The sequence below is a fragment of the Mustelus asterias genome, unplaced genomic scaffold (assembly GCF_964213995.1).
Source record: "Mustelus asterias unplaced genomic scaffold, sMusAst1.hap1.1 HAP1_SCAFFOLD_44, whole genome shotgun sequence".
Taxonomy (NCBI): Eukaryota; Metazoa; Chordata; class Chondrichthyes; order Carcharhiniformes; family Triakidae; genus Mustelus; species Mustelus asterias.
In genome coordinates, this window is record NW_027590121.1 from 1442905 (window position 1) to 1460003 (window position 17099).

At 45.7% G+C, this 17099-nt stretch overlaps 2 protein-coding genes and 1 non-coding gene across 4 annotated transcripts in view; 1 reads left to right on the top strand and 2 right to left on the bottom strand.

Moving 5' to 3' along the window:
- The window catches only part of LOC144483022 (uncharacterized), a 1062789-nt gene that overhangs the window by 731820 nt on the left and 313870 nt on the right, over positions 1-17099 (bottom strand). The gene's annotated exons all lie outside the window — the stretch shown is intronic.
- Positions 4-7202, bottom strand: LOC144483062 (ER membrane protein complex subunit 4-like). Of its 2 annotated transcripts, XM_078201911.1 has the most exons (4): positions 7076-7202; positions 5678-5789; positions 5319-5471; positions 4-239 (listed from the first exon to the last, which is right to left on the bottom strand). In XM_078201911.1, the coding sequence occupies exons 1-3, from the start codon at positions 7141-7143 to the stop codon at positions 5361-5363; spliced, it is 291 nt and encodes a 96-aa protein (XP_078058037.1). In that variant the 5' UTR covers positions 7144-7202; the 3' UTR covers positions 4-239; positions 5319-5360. The 2 variants fall into 2 exon arrangements, with proteins under 2 accessions (XP_078058037.1, XP_078058036.1); XM_078201910.1 differs by lacking the exon at positions 4-239 and having other exon boundaries at positions 5288-5471.
- On the top strand, positions 14684-14756 carry trnar-acg (transfer RNA arginine (anticodon ACG)). Its single transcript has one exon. It is a non-coding gene; the product is annotated as a tRNA-Arg (tRNA).

The window sequence follows — 17099 nt, forward strand, 5'->3', positions numbered from 1 at the left end:
CATTTCCACGGTTTCTCCTCAGTGTGACTGCACTTGTGTCTTGACAGGCCAGATGATTGTCTGAATCCTTGTCCACACACAGAACACGTGTACAGTTTTGCCCCATTGTGAACCGTGGTTTTTCCTTCCCTGCTCAAGGTTCAGTTATATTCAGGTTACAATAAATTGGGCGACTCAGTCAGATCCTGATGTGATGTTTGGTCTGAGTTTCCTGACGCAAATCCTCCCCTTCTAAAACTCTGTGAAATTGATTTAAAACAGTGAAAAGGGAGTGAGAGAGATCCCACAAAAACACAAAGGCAGGTTGTGAAATTGAGCTGAATGAATCTGGTCATTTGTGGGGCCGGCACTAGAAAAAGTTACCATGGAAACTGCTGGATTGTCATAAAACCTCAACTGGTTCACTAATGCCTTTCAGGGAAGATAATCTGCCATCCAGTCTGGGACTACACAAGGCTCTGGCCTCAATGGATGGAGAGAGAGGTGGGGGCAAAGGAGGGACTTAATGTATCTACAACTCAACCAGTGGTTTGAACCTTAAAACCGTTAACCTGCACACCGAGAAGGATCAGGGTAAGAGGTGTATGTGAACACCATCATCTCCAAATTCCCTCCAACTTTACACACCATCCTCCCTTGTCTGACACCCAGGATTGGATGAGCAGTAATTGCCTTCGTTAAATATTGGAAGATGAAGGCTATCATCTTCAGCCCTGCAACAAATTCCACTTCCGAACCACTGACTCCATCTGTCCCCATTGCGACTGTCTGAGGCTGAACCGGAGTATTCACAGTCTCAGTAACATGTTTCACTTCAAACTGAGCTTCCAAACATATCCTCATAGAATCTACAGCACGGAGACAGGCCCTTCGGCCCAAACTGGTCCATGCCCACCAGAAATGCCCATGTAAGCTAACTCCATTTGGCCCATATCCTTCTAAACCTTTCCTATCCATGTATCTGTCCAAATGCCTTTTAAATGTTGACAATGTCCCTGCCTCAACCACTTCCTCCGGCAGCTCATTCCACATACGTACCACCCTCTGTGTAAAAAAGCTGCTCCTCAGGTTCCCATTAATTCTTTCTCCTCTTAACTTAAACTTATGCCCTCTAATTCTTAATTCCCCAACCCTGGGAAAAAGACTGAGTGCATTCAACCTATCCATGCCTCTCATGATCTTACACACCTCTATAAGATCACCCCTCAGTCTCCTACGCTCCAAAGAAAAAAGTCCTAACTCATCCAATCTCTCCCTATAACTTGAGTCCTGGCAACATCCTTGTAAATCTCTTCTGCACTCTCTCCAGTTTAATAACATCTTTCCAAATCAAGGTGACCAAAACTGAACACAATATTCCAGGTGCAGCCTCACCAAAGTCCTGTACAACTGCAACATAACTTCCCAACTCCTATACTCAATGCCCTGACTGATAAAGGCCAGCATGTCAAAAGCCTTCTTCACTGCCCTATCTATGTGTGACTCCACCTTAAGAGAACCGTGCACCTGGACTCCAAGGTCCCTCTGTTCCACGATACTCCCTGAGGTCCGACCATTCACTGTGAAAGTTCTACCTTGGTTTGACTTTCCATGATGCAACACCTCACACTGATCTGTATTTAACTCTATTTGCCACATCACCACCTACACTACCTATTTCCACCTCAGTGACATCGCCCCACTTTGTCCTGGCCTCAGCTCACCTGCTGCTGAAACCAGGTGGAGGAAGAAATTGCTAAGCAGATTATGGATAGGTGTGGGGGGCACAGGGTAGTTGTCATGGGGGACTTTAACTTTCCAAATATTGATTGGTACCTTTGTAGGTCGAATAGTTCGGATGGGGCAGTTTTTGTGCAGTGTGTGCAGGAGGGTTTCCTGACACAATATGTGGATAGGCCGACAAGAGATGGGGTCACAGTGGATTTGGTACTGGGAAATGAACCGGGCCAAGTGTTAGATTTGGTTGTGGGAGAGCACTTTGGAGATAGTGACCACAATTCGGTGTCTTTTGTTATTGCAATGGAGAGGGATAGGGCCGTACGGCAGGGCAAGGTTTATAATTGGGGGAAGAGGTAATTATGATGCGATTAGGCAAGAATTAGGGGGCATAAGATGGGAACAGAAACTGTCAGGGAAAGGCACTAATGAAAAGTGGAATTTTTTCAAGGAACAAATACTGTGTGTCCTTGATAGGTATGTCCCTGTCAGGCAGGGAGGAAATGGCCGAGTGAGGGAACCATGGTTCACAAAAGAGGTGGGAAGCTTATGAGGAAACAAGGTTCAGATGGCTCGATTGAGGGTTACAAGTTAGCAAGGAATGAGCTGAAAAAGGGGCTTAGGAGAGCTAGGAGGGGACATGAGAAGTCCTTGGCGGGTCGGATCAAGGAAAACCCCAAGGCTTTTTACTCTTATGTGAGGAATAAACGAATGACCAGGGTGAGGTTAGGGCCGGTCAAGGACAGTAGTGGGAACTTGTGTATGGAGTCAGTAGAGATAGGAGAGGTGATGAATGAATACTTTTCTTCAGTGTTCACCAAGGAGAGGGGTCATGTTTTTGAGGAAGAGAAGGCGTTACAGGCTAATAGGCTGGAGGAAGTAGATGTTCGGCGGGAGGATGTACTAGCAGTTTTGAATAAACTGAAGGTCGATAAGTCTCCTGGGCCTGATGAAATATATCCTAGGATTCTTTGGGAGGCAAGGGATGAGATTGCAGAGCCTTTGGCTTTGATCTTTGGGTCCTCACGGTCCACGGGGATGGTGCCAGAGGACTGGAGAGTGGCGAGTGTTGTTCCTCTGTTTAAGAAAGGGAATAGAAATGACCCTGGTAATTATAGGCCGGTTAGTCTTACTTCGGTGGTTGGTAAGTTGATGGAAAAGGTCCTTAGGGATGGGATTTATGACCATTTAGAAAGATGTGGATTAATCAGCGGATAGTCAGCACGGATTCGTGAAGGGCAAGTCGTGCCTCACAAATTTGATAGAATTTTTTGAGGAGGTAACTAAGTGTGTTGATGAAGGTAGGGCAGTTGATGTCATATACATGGATTTTAGTAAGGCGTTTGATAAGGTCCCCCATGGTCAGCTTATGATGAAAGTAAGGAGGTTGGGATAGAGGGAAAGTTGGCCGATTGGATAGGTAACTGGCTATCTGATCGAAGACAGAGGGTGGTGGTGAATGGAAAATTTTAGGACTGGAGGCAGGTTGCTAGCGGAGTGCCACAAGGATCAGTGCTTGGTCCTCTGCTATTTGTGATTTTTATTAATGACCTAGAGGAGGGGGCTGAAGGGTGGATCAGTAAATTTGCTGATGACACCAAGATTGGTGGAGTAGTGGATGAGGTGGAGGGCTGTTGTAGACTGCAAAGAGACATAGATAGGATGCAAAGCTGGGCTGAAAAATGGCAGATGGAGTTTAACCCTGATAAATGTGAGGTGATTCATTTTGGTAGGACAGATTTAAATGTGGATTCCAGGGTCAAAGGTAGGGTTCTGAAGACTGTGGAGGAACAGAGAGATCTTGGGGTCCATATCCACAGATCTCTGAAGGTTGCCACTCAAATGGATAGAGCTGTGAAGAAGGCCTATAGTGTGTTAGCTTTTATTAACAGGGGGTTGGAGTTTAAGAGCCGTGGGGTTATGCTGCAACTGTACAGGACCTTGGTGAGACCACATTTGGAATATTGTGTGCAGTTCTGATCACCTCACTATAAGAAGGATGTGGAAGCGCTGGAAAGAGTGCAGAGGAGATTTACCAGGATGCTGCCTGGTTTGAAGGGTAAGTCTTCTGAGGAAAGGTCGAGGGAGCTTGGGCTGTTCTCTCTGGAGCGGAGGAGGTTGAGGGGAGACTAAATAGAGGTTTATAAAATGATGAAGGGGACAGATAGAGTGAACGTTCAAAGACTATTTCCTCGGGTGGATGGAGGTATGACAAGGGGGCATAATTATAGGGTTCATGGTGGGAGATATAGGAAGGATATCAGAGGTAGGTTCTTTACGCAGAGAGTGGTTGGGGTGTGGAATGGACTGCCTGCAGTGATAGTGGAGTCAGACACTTTAGGAACATTTAAGCGGTTATTGGATAGGCACATGGAGCACACCAGGATGATAGGGAGTGGGATAGCTTGATCTTGGTTTCAGATAAAGCTCGGCACAACATCGTGGGCCGAAGGGCCTGTTCTATTTTCTATGTATGACTTACTCAGTTAATGGTAGGTGTTGGGGAGAGTTATAGCACAAAAAGATCTAAGGGTACATGTTCATAGCTCCTTGAAAGTGGAGTCACAGGTGGACAGAGTGGAGAATAAGGCATTCGGCATGCTTGGTTTCATTGGTCAGAACATTGAATACAGGAGTTCGGACATCTTGTTGAAGTTGCGCAAGACATTGGTAAGGCCACACTTGGAATACTATGTACAGTTCTGGTCACCCTATTATAGAAAGGATATTATGAAACTAGAAAGAGTGCAGTAGAGATTTACTCGGATGCTACCGGACTTGATGGTTTGAGTTATAAGGAGAGGCTGGATAGACTGGGACTTTTTTCTCTTGGTCTGAGGAGGCTGAGGGTGATGTTATGAAGGCCTATAAAATAATGAGGGGCATAGATCAGCTAGATAGTCAATATCTTTTCCCAAAGGTAGGGGAGTCTAAAACTGGAGGGCATAGGTTTAAGGTGAGAGGGGAGAGATAGAAAAATGTCCAAAGGGGCAATTGTTTCGCACAGAGGGTGGTGAGTGTCTGGAACAAGCTGCCAGAGGTCGTAGTAGAGGGGGTACAATTTTGTATTTTAAAAAGCATTTAGACATGGGTACAGAGGAATATGGGCGAAATGCGGACAATTGGGACGAGCTCAGGGGTTTTAAAAAAAGGGTGGCATGGACAAGTTGGGCCGAAGGGTATGTTTCCATGCTGTAAACCTCTATGCCCTGTTTGCCCTGGATCAAACTGACACCCAGGAACTCCCAAATGCTGCAGCTTGAATGTGTACTGATAAACTATTTCTTTTATCCAATGATAATTTATTTTGGTTTTTAAGTATTTTATTAACCTTAACACCTGTTGCTATACTATTTTGATCCTTAGGAACAGAATAAATCTTCGTTACTTAGCAGATACTCACCAAAAATCTGGCTTCTTCTCCTGTCGAAGAGTAAGATCACTTCCCAAAGGCTGAGAAAGTTAGAAAGCAAAAGGGCACCTCTTTCCCTTCCTTCCCTAACTCCCTTAATTACCCAACTCCCAGAATTATATTCTAAGCTGCACTCAAGTGATGCAGGTTCAGAGCTGTTTCTGAGCTGTAGATTCAATACAATACTCACTTGCAGACATGGACATCAAGGCCTGTATGGGTCTCCAGGCCATCATGCACACATCATGATAGGGAGGATGGAGATGGTGTTGCCAGCCATGTACATGATGAACAGATTCATGGGCAGCTGTTTCAATGGGCCCAAGGCGGTGTCCCAGCAGGACTGAAAACAGAAAGTGAGCAGGGTATCAGTAAAGGGGGCCGGTTTGGGGAGGCCATATGCTGATCTTATACCCAGGCCTGGAAGTAAGGATGACGATTAACCCTTTAACACACAGGCTGCTGTGGTTCACCAAGGTACTTCACCACCGTGGACAAACCAGGGGCGTTGTCAGCCACACACTAAAGACACATTCAAATCCAACTTACTTTCTCAACCAGGATCCGGTCTGTTTCTTGGACGCAGATGTCCGGTAGCTGTTTGTCCGAATATACGACTGGGTACATGGAGTCTCTCTGGCCACACTGTTGATCACGGCTCCTATGAGAAACAGAAAACACAAGTGGGTCACCCTTTCAAGACCTTCTTTAAAGAGGGAGTCTCTCTGTTGACGACCCCAACATGGTGGCAATAGTGCCAGCACGAACTAAAGCTTGGGCAAACCTCAGACACACACTGCCGTTGTGTCCACTGAACTGCCACGGGAATGGAGGGCTGCAGAAGTGGATTTAGTGTGAATTGATAATCAGGGTGCCAATCCGCTTGCCCTCCATTTAGGGACAAAGTGACAAATCACCACATGTACCAAATTATCTGGGGGACCTGGGGTGGAGGGTGCTGCACACAGCAGTGCCGTGCAACCGTAGGTTTTTCCGGTACACGGGCTCCCAAGACTGCCCTTTCTGTGGCCTCGTGGAGTCCGTGGACCATGTCTACGTTCTGTGTTTTAGGCTGCACACCCTTTTTGGTTTCCTCAAACACCTTTTACTGATGTTTTGTTTGCACTTCAGTCCCACGCTCCTGATCTACGGGCACCTGGTGCGGAGAGGGGCGGGTCGGGATGCCGACCTCCTCGTGAACCTGCTCCTGGGCCTGGCGAGACGCGCCATCAATAGGTCCAGGCAGCGGGCGATCGACGGGGCCGTCCATCCCGACTGTCTGCCCCTCTACCGCGGCTACATTCGCGGCCAGGTGTCTCTGGAGAGGGAGCATGCGGTGTCCACGGGCGCGGTTGACGCCTTCCGCGACCGCTGGGCGCCGCAGGGGCTGGGGTGTATTATCGACCCCGATAATCACCTTTTGGTTTGACGTTTTAAGTTTCCTTTCGACTTTGATTTTGGTTCGAGCTGTTCCCCCCTTCCTTTTGGGGAGCCGCCCCTTTTACTTTGTCCCTAAGTTAATTTGAGTTTGTTTACTTGATTGGTGCCGAAAGAGCTACCAAATTGTATCTTGAAAACAAACACTGCGGGACATTGAGAGAGATCCAGTTCAGCACCCGGCCCTGGAAACGAGCAATCGTTCCTCCAACCACCACCGCAGTTGGCATCTGATCAGGTGGAGGGGCTGAAACCAAGATGGCATCTCAGGGTCATGACCTGGGGAAAAGATGCCAAGTGGGGTCTGAGTGATTTCTGGGGGATTTGAGGGGCTGCTTTGTGCTGAGGAGCTCGGTGAGGGGTAAAAGAGGCGCGAAAAACCCGGGGTTGGGAAGTTTTGGGTTGGTGCCACGTCCCCGGGTCAGTGTGCGGTGGCGTCCCCTCGGGAGAGGCGGGCTGACCCGGCTTGTCGCTTACTCGAGACCCCGGCTGCCCGCGCGGCCTCCGCACCTGCTGGTGCCGCTCAGGGTCCGCTTGTGCCAGCACGCGCGGTTGTCAAGCCCCGCCCCTGCAGCCATGACAACGCCGCCGACAGTTAATCGTCCCCCCTTTCAAATCTGATTCCGATCAAGAGAAGAAGCCGCGTATTTCCGTCAACAAAACACTCCCGCTCCAATGCGCATGTGCAAGCCCAACCGCCTAAGCGTTCTGCGGGCACCGCCCAAAGCCCCGCCCCCACATCGTCGTCATCTTTTTTAGGGGCACATCTGTTCCGACACTTCACCTTCTGTCCAAATGGAGCACGTTTGCCCCGCACAAAGATGGACATCACTTAATGTCAGAGATATTTGCAATATTGAGTCCAGATGACCCTTTATCAAAGCAAAAAGAAATAGCAAGTGGGAGGTATTTATACTGCAGGGTGAGGGAATGAAAGATGAGCCATAGCCACAGAAACCAGGGGAAAAGACTGCTAATGGCTGTCCACATTCTCTCTGTGGACAACCATTATAGCACCAGGGACTCATGTTCGTTTCTCGGCTTGGGTGACTGTCTGTGCGGAGTCTGCACGTTCTCCAGGTGCTCCTGGAGAACATGCTCCTCTTTTTCTTCTCATGAAAATCCAGTATTTCCGAATGCCCTGAATGAATTTTGAGGCCCAGGTCAGAGCGAATAAATAAAAGCAAAAAACTGTGGATGCTGGAATCTGAAACAAAAACTGAAAATGAACCACTGTGGTAAATGCATCATTGTCAATCTATTTTACTCGGTATTTGTTTCATTATTCAACATTTAACATCAATACATTTATTTATTATGCATCTCCTCATTCTGAATTGAATATTCAGAGAGTTCATAAAAGAGAGCTAGGCGATGATAGGGATCTAGATGAGTATACAGCTTGTAGGAAGGGACTTAAGAAAGAAATTAGGAGAGCAAGAAGCGGTCACGAGAAGGCCTTGGCAGGTAAGATTAAGGAGAACCCTGAGGCGTTCTATAAATATGTGAAGAGTAAAAGGATGAGATGTGAAGGAATAGGACCTATAAAATATGAAGGTGAGAAAGTCTGTACAGAACTGGAAGAAATAGCAGAGGTGCTTAATGAATATTTTACCTCGGTATTCACGGTGGAAAAAGACATGGGTGGTTGTACTACAGGACTGAGGTGGACTGAAAAGATTGAGTATGAGGACATTAAGAAAGAGGATGTGTTGGAAATTTTGAATAGCATCAAGATAGATAAGTTGCTGGGACCGGGTGGGATGTACCCCAGGTTACTGTGGGAGGCGAGGGAAGAGACTGCAGAGCCTCTGGCGATGATCTTTGCATCATCGATGGAGACGGGAGAGGTTCTGGAGGATTGGAGGATTGCGGATGTGGTTCCTATATTGAAGAAAGGGAATAGGGATAGCCCAGGAAATTACCGACTGGTGAGTCTAACCTCAGTGGTTGGTAAGTTGATGGAGAAAATCCTGAGGGACAGGATTTATGAACATTTAGAGAAGTTTAGGATGCTCAAACATAGTCAGCACGGCTTTGTCAAAGGCAAATCGTGCCTTACGAGCCTGGTGGAGTTCTTTGAAAATGTGACTGAACACATTGACGAAGGAAAGGCGGTAGATGTGGTTTACATGGACTTCAGCAAGGCATTCGATAAGGTCCCCCATGCAAGACTTCTCGAGAAAGTGAGAGGGCATGGGATCCAAGGGGCTGTTGCCTTGTGGATTCAGATCTGGCTTGCCTGCAGAAGGCAGAGAGTGGTTGTAGATGGGACTTTTTCCGAATGGAGGTCGGTCACCAGTGGATTGCCCCAGGGATCTGTTCTGGGACCCTTGATGTTTGTCATTTTCATAAATGACTGGATGAGGAAGTGGAGGGATGGGTTGGTAAGTTTGCCGACGACACGAAAGTTGATGGTGTTGTGGATAGTTTGGAGGGATGTCTGCCTGGGTATTGACAATACCAGAATAAATAATAAGCATCGTCGGTATAGGTGCAGATTAAAGTGACATCTTCTCCCTCTGTCTGTGTGAGTGAGGATTCCCGCTGAGTAACAGAATCTCCATCGTTCAGATCGAGAACACAAGGTTAACAAACAAAAGTCATTGATTAAAAGTTCACTTGAAGCGAGGGTGAAAAATCAGTGTAACATAAAAGAAGGTATTAAATTCTAACACATTCACTCCAACTGATCTATCTCCCCTTTCACAATCCCTCAGAGAATCCTCCCTCCTGCCTCATCTCAAATACCTCTATCCCTTTCTACCTCAGCGGGTTCTCTAGTTTGCCCTCAAATGCATCGTTACTCCTCTCCTCAACAGTTCATTGTGTCAGTGTGAGTCACTTCTACAGAACTCTTTCAAAAAAAGTTTCTCTGTAATTCCCAGTTGATCTTTTTGTTTCACTTAGATTTATGGGACACAGATATGTAATTCTCCCCAGATGGAATCATCCTCTCCCCGTCCAGCACACTAAATCTCTTTGATTTGCTTTATTATTATTTAAATTGATTTGATCATCATTGTCCAGAAATCAGTCAGATTACCTGATTGTCTTCTCGTCCAGAGAGAGAGTAATCATAATTTTTATAATGCTTTCTGATAGCTCTCATCTTCCAACCCTGGTACCATCTCTTTAAATCGCCTTTGCTGTGCGCTTTTAGAACCTGTTCTCCAAAAGACCAAAGCCACAAAGATTCATTTGTGCTCTAAGGCAGGTCTAATACTTGTTTAACACGAAAGTCCTGCTTTTCAAACTTATTCCTCCATAAATTAAACTCCCTTTTACTCTTTTTCAAGTTTCAAACTTCTTACCGACAATGAATGTCACCCAGAAAACAGCGAGAAGGGAGCTCCGCATCGCTGCTGCTGCTCCTGGATTCCCGAGACTTGTGTCTCCGAAAGTTGCAGAATATCGAACGAGATAAAGCTGAGAGCAGTGGATGTCACATCCTACAGAATCAATGGGAGGAAGAGCTGAGATCACTGGATCGAGAATTAAGAGAATATTAGATAACACCTGTGGTGAACCATCGTTGGTTCCCACTAGGTAGTACTGAGCCAGGGTCTTGCCAGTACTACGAGTCTGTATATATGTTGCTGTTGGGGTTAGGGATGGGTTGTTCTACTTGTTCCATACTCTCTGTATCGTTTTCCTTTTTTTTAACGACGAGAGTTTAATTAATAGTAAATAAAATTGATGCGCGATATTACTCACGAGGCTTGAGATGCTCAAGGAAATAAAGGCTTTTATTTACTATTACAACGAAGCTACCATATATAGTACACGATCCCAGACTGAGGGGTCCCAAACAGAGCAGTGACCTTTATACCTCTCCCAGGAGGCGGAGCCCGACTGGGATGTACCATAATAACTATAATACAGGTGTAACAGCCCAACCCTAACCCCAACAGTAACAAATAGAACAACCCATCCCTAACCCCAACAGCAACATATATACAGACTCGTAGTACTGGCCAGACCCTGGCTCAGTACTACCTAGTGGGAACCAACGATGGTTCACCACAACACCATCTGCTTATTGGCTTATTGCTGACAGAGTCTTCAGGTGGTATCCAATCATCCCGTCGGCTCTACCCTAAATAGAAATGACTGTCTTCTTGAACCCGGGTCAAACCATTCGCGCAGGAGGAAACTTAATGGAGTTGTAAATACTCGCTGAGGTTTTTGTACGGGGTTTTAGCTTTAATCTAACGCTGTGCCTCACTGCACAGTAATAGACCGCCCCGTCCTGCACTCTGAGGGTGCTTATATTGAGGTAACCGTTCTGTTTAGACGCGTCAGAAGCCGCCAGATATCGTCCTGAAACTTCATCTTCCTTCACTGTTAATGCTTTGGTAATAATCCATGTCGCTGGTTGTGTCGGTTTCTGCTGATACCATTGCATGCTGTACATACCCTTGTCTGTATATTCACAACCCAACTGCACTGAATCCCCTTCTGATGCGGTTATTGGCAGCGATGACTGCTACTGGATCTGCGCACAGTCCGCCTGTGAAGGTAGAGGAATGAAATATCAAGAGTTAATGTTTGTATCTGCGATTGTTTCCGCAGCACCCGCCCCTCCCCCCCCCCCCACCCCCACCTCCCCCACCCCACCTCCCCCACCCCCATTCACCCCTCACATCGATAATTGTGATGGTTAATTATATTACCATCTAATGTGTTTATCTGGCTTGATGTACGTTACCCAGTGCTTACCGTGCAAGAGCGCCGTCAGGAAGATCAGAAACATGTCTGAGTGAATCTATCTCACTGAATGGGAACGGAGTGAGTCAGAGATTGAGAAGGAGAGAGGGAACCCGGGCTCTGTTCAGCTCATTGCAGTGAGTGTGTTTGTGAGAGTGTCAGTGTGCGTGGCTCAGTGTGAGTTTATGTGTCTGTGTTTGTGGGTGTTGGGGGGAGGGGGGGGGGGGGCTGTGTCTATTGTGACCTCACAAGCCTACCATCCATGCAGGTGTCAGTGATAATATCACGTGAGTTTCTGGCGCCCAGGCGAGAATGTGGCGCCCTCTGGTGGCGGGTTCTGCGCGCTGGAATTAGGCTGTTGACTGGATTCCTCACTACAATACAGAACAAGACACACATGCTGCCGAAAAATCTAAATTACGGCTCTTTAGACACGGTCTTTGTGACTGTTGATATTTATTTGGGAAAATGATGCTAAATCTGTGAAAATCATGGCTGGAGTTCGCTGTTCAAATCCTGGGACGACAAAATCGGGAGATCGCCCATCCTTTGGACAAATTGGTTATAAATCAGAATAGTGTCAGGGATTAATAGACTAATTTGGTTTCTTTGGTTTATAACAAGGAAGGTACGAAAAGTAACTTTATTGACCTGTTCAGAATGTTGCCCTTTTCAGAGAGTAAAATGTGGTATTATAACTCAATTTTAAAGTCACCTGTTCTTCTGTTTTAACTGCTGCGGACCGCGGCTGAGTGACAGAGTCTCCATGAGCCACATCTGGAAAAGTTTGCCTTTTCCAGAAGAGGTAGATTCATGAAAAATGATTCTACACCCGAGGTGCAGTCTCAGATTTGAAAAAGGGAATAAATAAAAACGCGGAAGAATTTATCGTCGGAAATTGTCGAACACAAACATGAGTCTTGAAGATTCATAGGTGGGAAAAAGCTGCATTTTGTAGTTCCATATCTCTGCCACCAGAGGGCAGGACGATACCATGTTGCGTTCAGGCTCGGGGCTATTTGCAGTCTCCAGTCGTGGCCAGTAACATTATTGAGAAAATGTAATTAAAAGAGCAAATGTCGGAACAGAAATATTTTAGCATTGATAGCAAACTTATATTGTTTCACGAGATATATTATGAGTTTTCAAAGTTGCTATTACTGTTGGTATACTGCAAATATTCTCGTTCGTTCAGCTTGGCACTCGGCATTCTTTGTGTAGCCTGACGGGTACTATGTGTACTTCATAGACAAAAGCGCCCAGTCGAGTTAGCAATATTGGGCGGATATTTTGCTGGAGCTTTAAATCCACAAATGCTGATGTGGTGGATTATTTCAACAATGTCGGCTTTCACCAGAGATGGCTAAACTGCTTTGGCGAAAGAGAAATGAGCTATATTTTGCTTACGCTTGCTTTTGGGTAGGTTGGTTGGTCGAAGAGCATGATTATTGCTTCGGGTATTTTAGTCGATGAGACATGCGAGAGATCCCGGGTTCAAATCCTAAACGAGCCCTTTAATTGCCTCCTTTTGACCAAGTCAGGTATTGTGATTTGTTTCGGGTGCAAACGGCGGGATTGCTTTCCGCTGGCCAACTCCGAAAAAGGATCATAGAGGCACAAAGTTTTACAGAACGGAAAGGGGCCCTTCGGCCCATCGTGTCCGGGTTGGCCATCTGACATCTGGACTGGAAACGTTAACTCTGTTTCTCGCTCCGCAGATACTGCCAGAACTACTGAAATAACCCAGCATTTTCTGTTTTTATTTCAGATTTACAGAATCTGCAGTATACTGCATTATATACAAGCACATATATAAAGCCTAACAGAAGGCAGCATACTATATAACTATCTATCTAGATAGATCACTATGGGAGGAAACCGGAGCACCGGGAGGAAACTACAGGGAGAAAGTGCAAACTCCACACATACTGTGACCCGAGGTCAAGAATTGAACCTGGGACCCTGGCGCTGTGAGGCAGCAGTGCTAACCCAAAATGCATCTTCCCAGAAACAGCCAGGGTCTATAAGAAATGCATTTGCCAGCGTTGGACACCTAACCGTTTGATATCTGCACTCCAGATGGGACTCGAGTCCACAACCCGTGGTTTATAAAGCCAGTATCTTACCCATTACGGCAATGGGGTTGCATTCGTGCTATTGCTGCAGCTTGTAAAAGCTGCAAATCTTCATCATCACAGATAGTGACTAAGCCAGGAATCGAAACAACGTACTTGGCATGCTGAGGCAGCAGATCTAACCATTGTGGCGTCCTCTCCCACAAAATTCTATGAGATTCTGTAAATTGCAGATTTTGTTTATTTCTTTGCGGTGCAGATGAAGGGATTGGTTCTCATGGGGTTTAGTTTGAGAACCTGAGCACAAACTGCGGGGAATCTATCAGCACAACACACTCGATAGACAATCAAGATACATTCAACAGGGTTGGCTATGCAACTGGACATTCATTTTATCCCCATTCACCTCTTCAGCTGACCCCATGACTGCGGGTTCGGGGAACTGGCTGGATGTTTCTTTTTGTTCATGTGGGTGTCGCTTGGTTAGATCAGCATGGACTGCCCATCAGTAATTACCCTTGAGAATGTGGTGATGACCTGTCTTCTTGAAACGTTGCAGTGTATTTGTGTAGGTACACCCACAGTGCTGTTAGGGAGAGAATTCCAGGGATTTATCCCAATGACAGTGAAGGAACGGTGATATATTTCCAAATCAGAATGCTGAGTGACTTGAGGTGCGGGGGCGGGGGGGGGGGGGGGGGGGGTATGCAGTGGATCGGGGGAGTGGGGGCAAACCTGCCAGTGGTAGTGGTCTTGGGTTTTGAAGGTGCTGTCTAATGTGCGTTTGGTGAATCCCTGCATCCTCCAGACAAGTGGAAAGTATTCTATCTCACTCCTGATTTGTGCCTTGTAGATCGTGGTCTGTTTTTTGGGAGTCAGGAGGTGAGTTATTCGCCGCAGGTTTCCCAGCCTCTGACCTGCTCTTGTCGCCACCTCGAACTGATAAAATGTCTCCTGAGTCACAATAAGCGCATCTTCTTTCCTGTTCATTTTGTTGTGAATTTTCAGCACTTCTCTTTTTCCCTGAATGTATTTTTAGGCATAACTAAGAGCCAATGTCTTTGATTGTAAGATATTCTACTCGGGTAATGTTCGGCAGTGGGTTCACAGAGGGAGTAGTTAGGGGTTGAGTCGTGTTACTGTCGCTGGAAATTAAACGCAGAGAAGCAGGCTGAATTCCAACACAGCAGATTGACTGAATTCAAGGGCCATTAGGGATGGCAGTAAATAAAATATTAATTAAGCAACCTTTCCTCACTTAAACGTATTGGTTTCTGCCCGGCTTTGAACCGTCTGGCCAATATGTAGCAAATGTTGCAAATTCCCCGTATGTGGGCCAGTGGCGCAATGGATAACGCGTCTGACTACGGATCAGAAGATTCCAGGTTCGACTCCTGGCTGGCTCGGTGTAAACTTTTAAAATAGTTCGTAAACTCCATTTCAGTTTCGATGAAAAAATGTATTTTCAGTAACTTTAAACCAATTCAGACAAATGTTTACTCAATCCAGTCACCTTCGATGAAGAAATTTATCTTAGGTCATTAATTTTCAAAAGAAAGTTGGCCATTTTAAGTAAGATTCCACTGATAAACTTTCATTGAGTATGTTTAAATTATTTTCTTTAAATTACGAATTTTCGTGAAATTATTTGGAAAAAGTATTTTAAGCTATCTTTTAAAAAGTTGGGAATTTCTAGATGAACAACGTGGAAATCTTACATTTTTCTGAATGGTGAAAATAGTTTCTAATAAGTTGATGAAAATTTGTAAAACTCTGCGGAGGAATTTGATTTAAATATGTTTCGTAGAAAGAAGTTCACAAAATACTCAAGTTCCATCGAAATGTTTTTTCAAAAGTTGAGAAATTCTACTTAAATTCCATTGAGGAATTTCTTTGAAGTAAGTTTAGGTTAGAAAAGTTCAAATTAGCGAGAAGGTTGTGGTTTATGACCCTGAGATTATTCTCCATTTGAGTGAAGAAGATTGAGGAGTGATTTAATCGAGGTGGACTAAATTAGGACAAGTTTTGAGGGGGAAGAGGCAAATTTTAAGATTTTTGGCAAGGTGGGCGCAGAGAAGATTTGGAGGGAACATTTTTCCACAGCGAGCGCTGAGAACCAGAAACTCACTGCCTACGATAGTGTTAGATGCAGTTAATTTAGGTAAAATAAATTCTGAGGCCGGAGATGGATTTCCTGAGAAAGGAGATGTTTCCAGGAACATTCTGAGGCAAGTATAAAGTTTATTTACTCGTCACAAGTAGGCTTACATTCATACTGAAATTAAGTTACTGTGAAATTCCCCGAGTCACCACACTCCAACGCCTGTTCAGAATCTCCTCGATGATATTGAATCGGGAAGATCAACCTGTGGAACCAAACCCCTTCCCCCGCCACCGCCCCCACCCGCTGCTGTGATGTTTGATAAGAACCCCGCTGATGTTAAATACGAGGCATCCCGAAATCAGAAAAGGTTATTTGAAACATTGGCTCTCAGTTGTGTATGTTTTCAATTTGATATAATATGAAAAGAGATGTGCAAAATATTGAAACTATCGAATTGGAACTTCCGACATTGTTACAACAACATTAACTTACTTGGTTTGGTTTGACCTAAAAAAAAAGAGGACAACAACATTAACTATTTCCCCTCACTGCCACCAGCTCCCACGCTGTGTAGGTTAAGGGGTGACCATTGCAGTGAATTCTCGTCTCTCTAAAAAAACAACTTGACTGATTCGCTGAAGCTGCTTTGACGTAATGAGTTGGAGAGCAAAGAGTCTGTGAGCTGATTGGATGAATTGGCCATGATGTGGAGTTGCCTGCGTTGGACTGGGGTAGACACAATAAGTAGTCTCACAACACCAGGTTAAATTTAGTAACACGAGCTTCTGGAGCGCTGCGCCTTCATCAGGTGACGGATGAATTGGAGAACAGGAGACAAAGAACAACAAAGAACAAAGAACAATACAGCACAGGAACAGGCCCTTCGGCCCTCCAAGCCCGCGCCGCTCCCTGGTCCAAACTAGACCATTCTTTTGTATCCCTTCATTCCCACTCCGTTCATGTGGCTATCGAGATAAGTCTTAAACGTTCCCAGTGTGTCCACCTCCACCACCTTGCCCGGCAGCGCATTCCAGGTCCCCACCATCCTCTGTGTCAAATACGTCCTTCTGATATCCGTGTTAAACCTCCCCCCCCTTCACCTTGAACCTATGACCCCTCGTGAACGTCACCACCGACCTTGGAAAAAGCTTCCCACCGTTCACTCTATCTATGCCTTTCATAATTTTATACACCTCTATTAGGTCACCCCTCATCCTCCGTCTTTCCAGTGAGAACAACCCCAGTTTACCCAATCTCTCCTCATAACTAAGCCCTTCCATACCAGGCAACATCCTGGTAAACCTCCTCTGCACTCTCTCTAAAGCCTCAACGTCCTAATGGTAGTGTGGCGACCTGAACTGGGTGCAGTATTCCAAATGCGGCCGAACCAACGTTCTATACAACTGCAACATCAGACCCCAACTTTTATACTCTATGCCTCGTCCTATTAAGGCAAGCATGCCATATGCCTTATTCACTACCTTCTCCACCTGTGACGTCACCTTCAAGGATCTGTGGACTTGCACACCCAAGTCCCTCTTCGTATCTACACCCTTTCTGGTTCTGCCATTTATCGTATAGCTCCCCCCCTACGTTAGTTCTACCAAAATGCATCAATTCGCATTTATCTCGATTGAACTCCATC

Coding starts and splice junctions, on each gene's coding strand:
- LOC144483062 (XM_078201911.1), bottom strand. CDS start 7,143: ATGGCTGCAGGGGCGGGGCTTGACAACCGCGCGTGCTGGCACAAGCGG. Junction 5,790..7,075: donor ACCCTGAGCGGCACCAGCAG/GTGCGGAGGCCG, acceptor TGTTTCTCATAG/GAGCCGTGATCAACAGTGTG. Junction 5,472..5,677: donor ACCGGATCCTGGTTGAGAAA/GTAAGTTGGATT, acceptor TTCTGTTTTCAG/TCCTGCTGGGACACCGCCTT.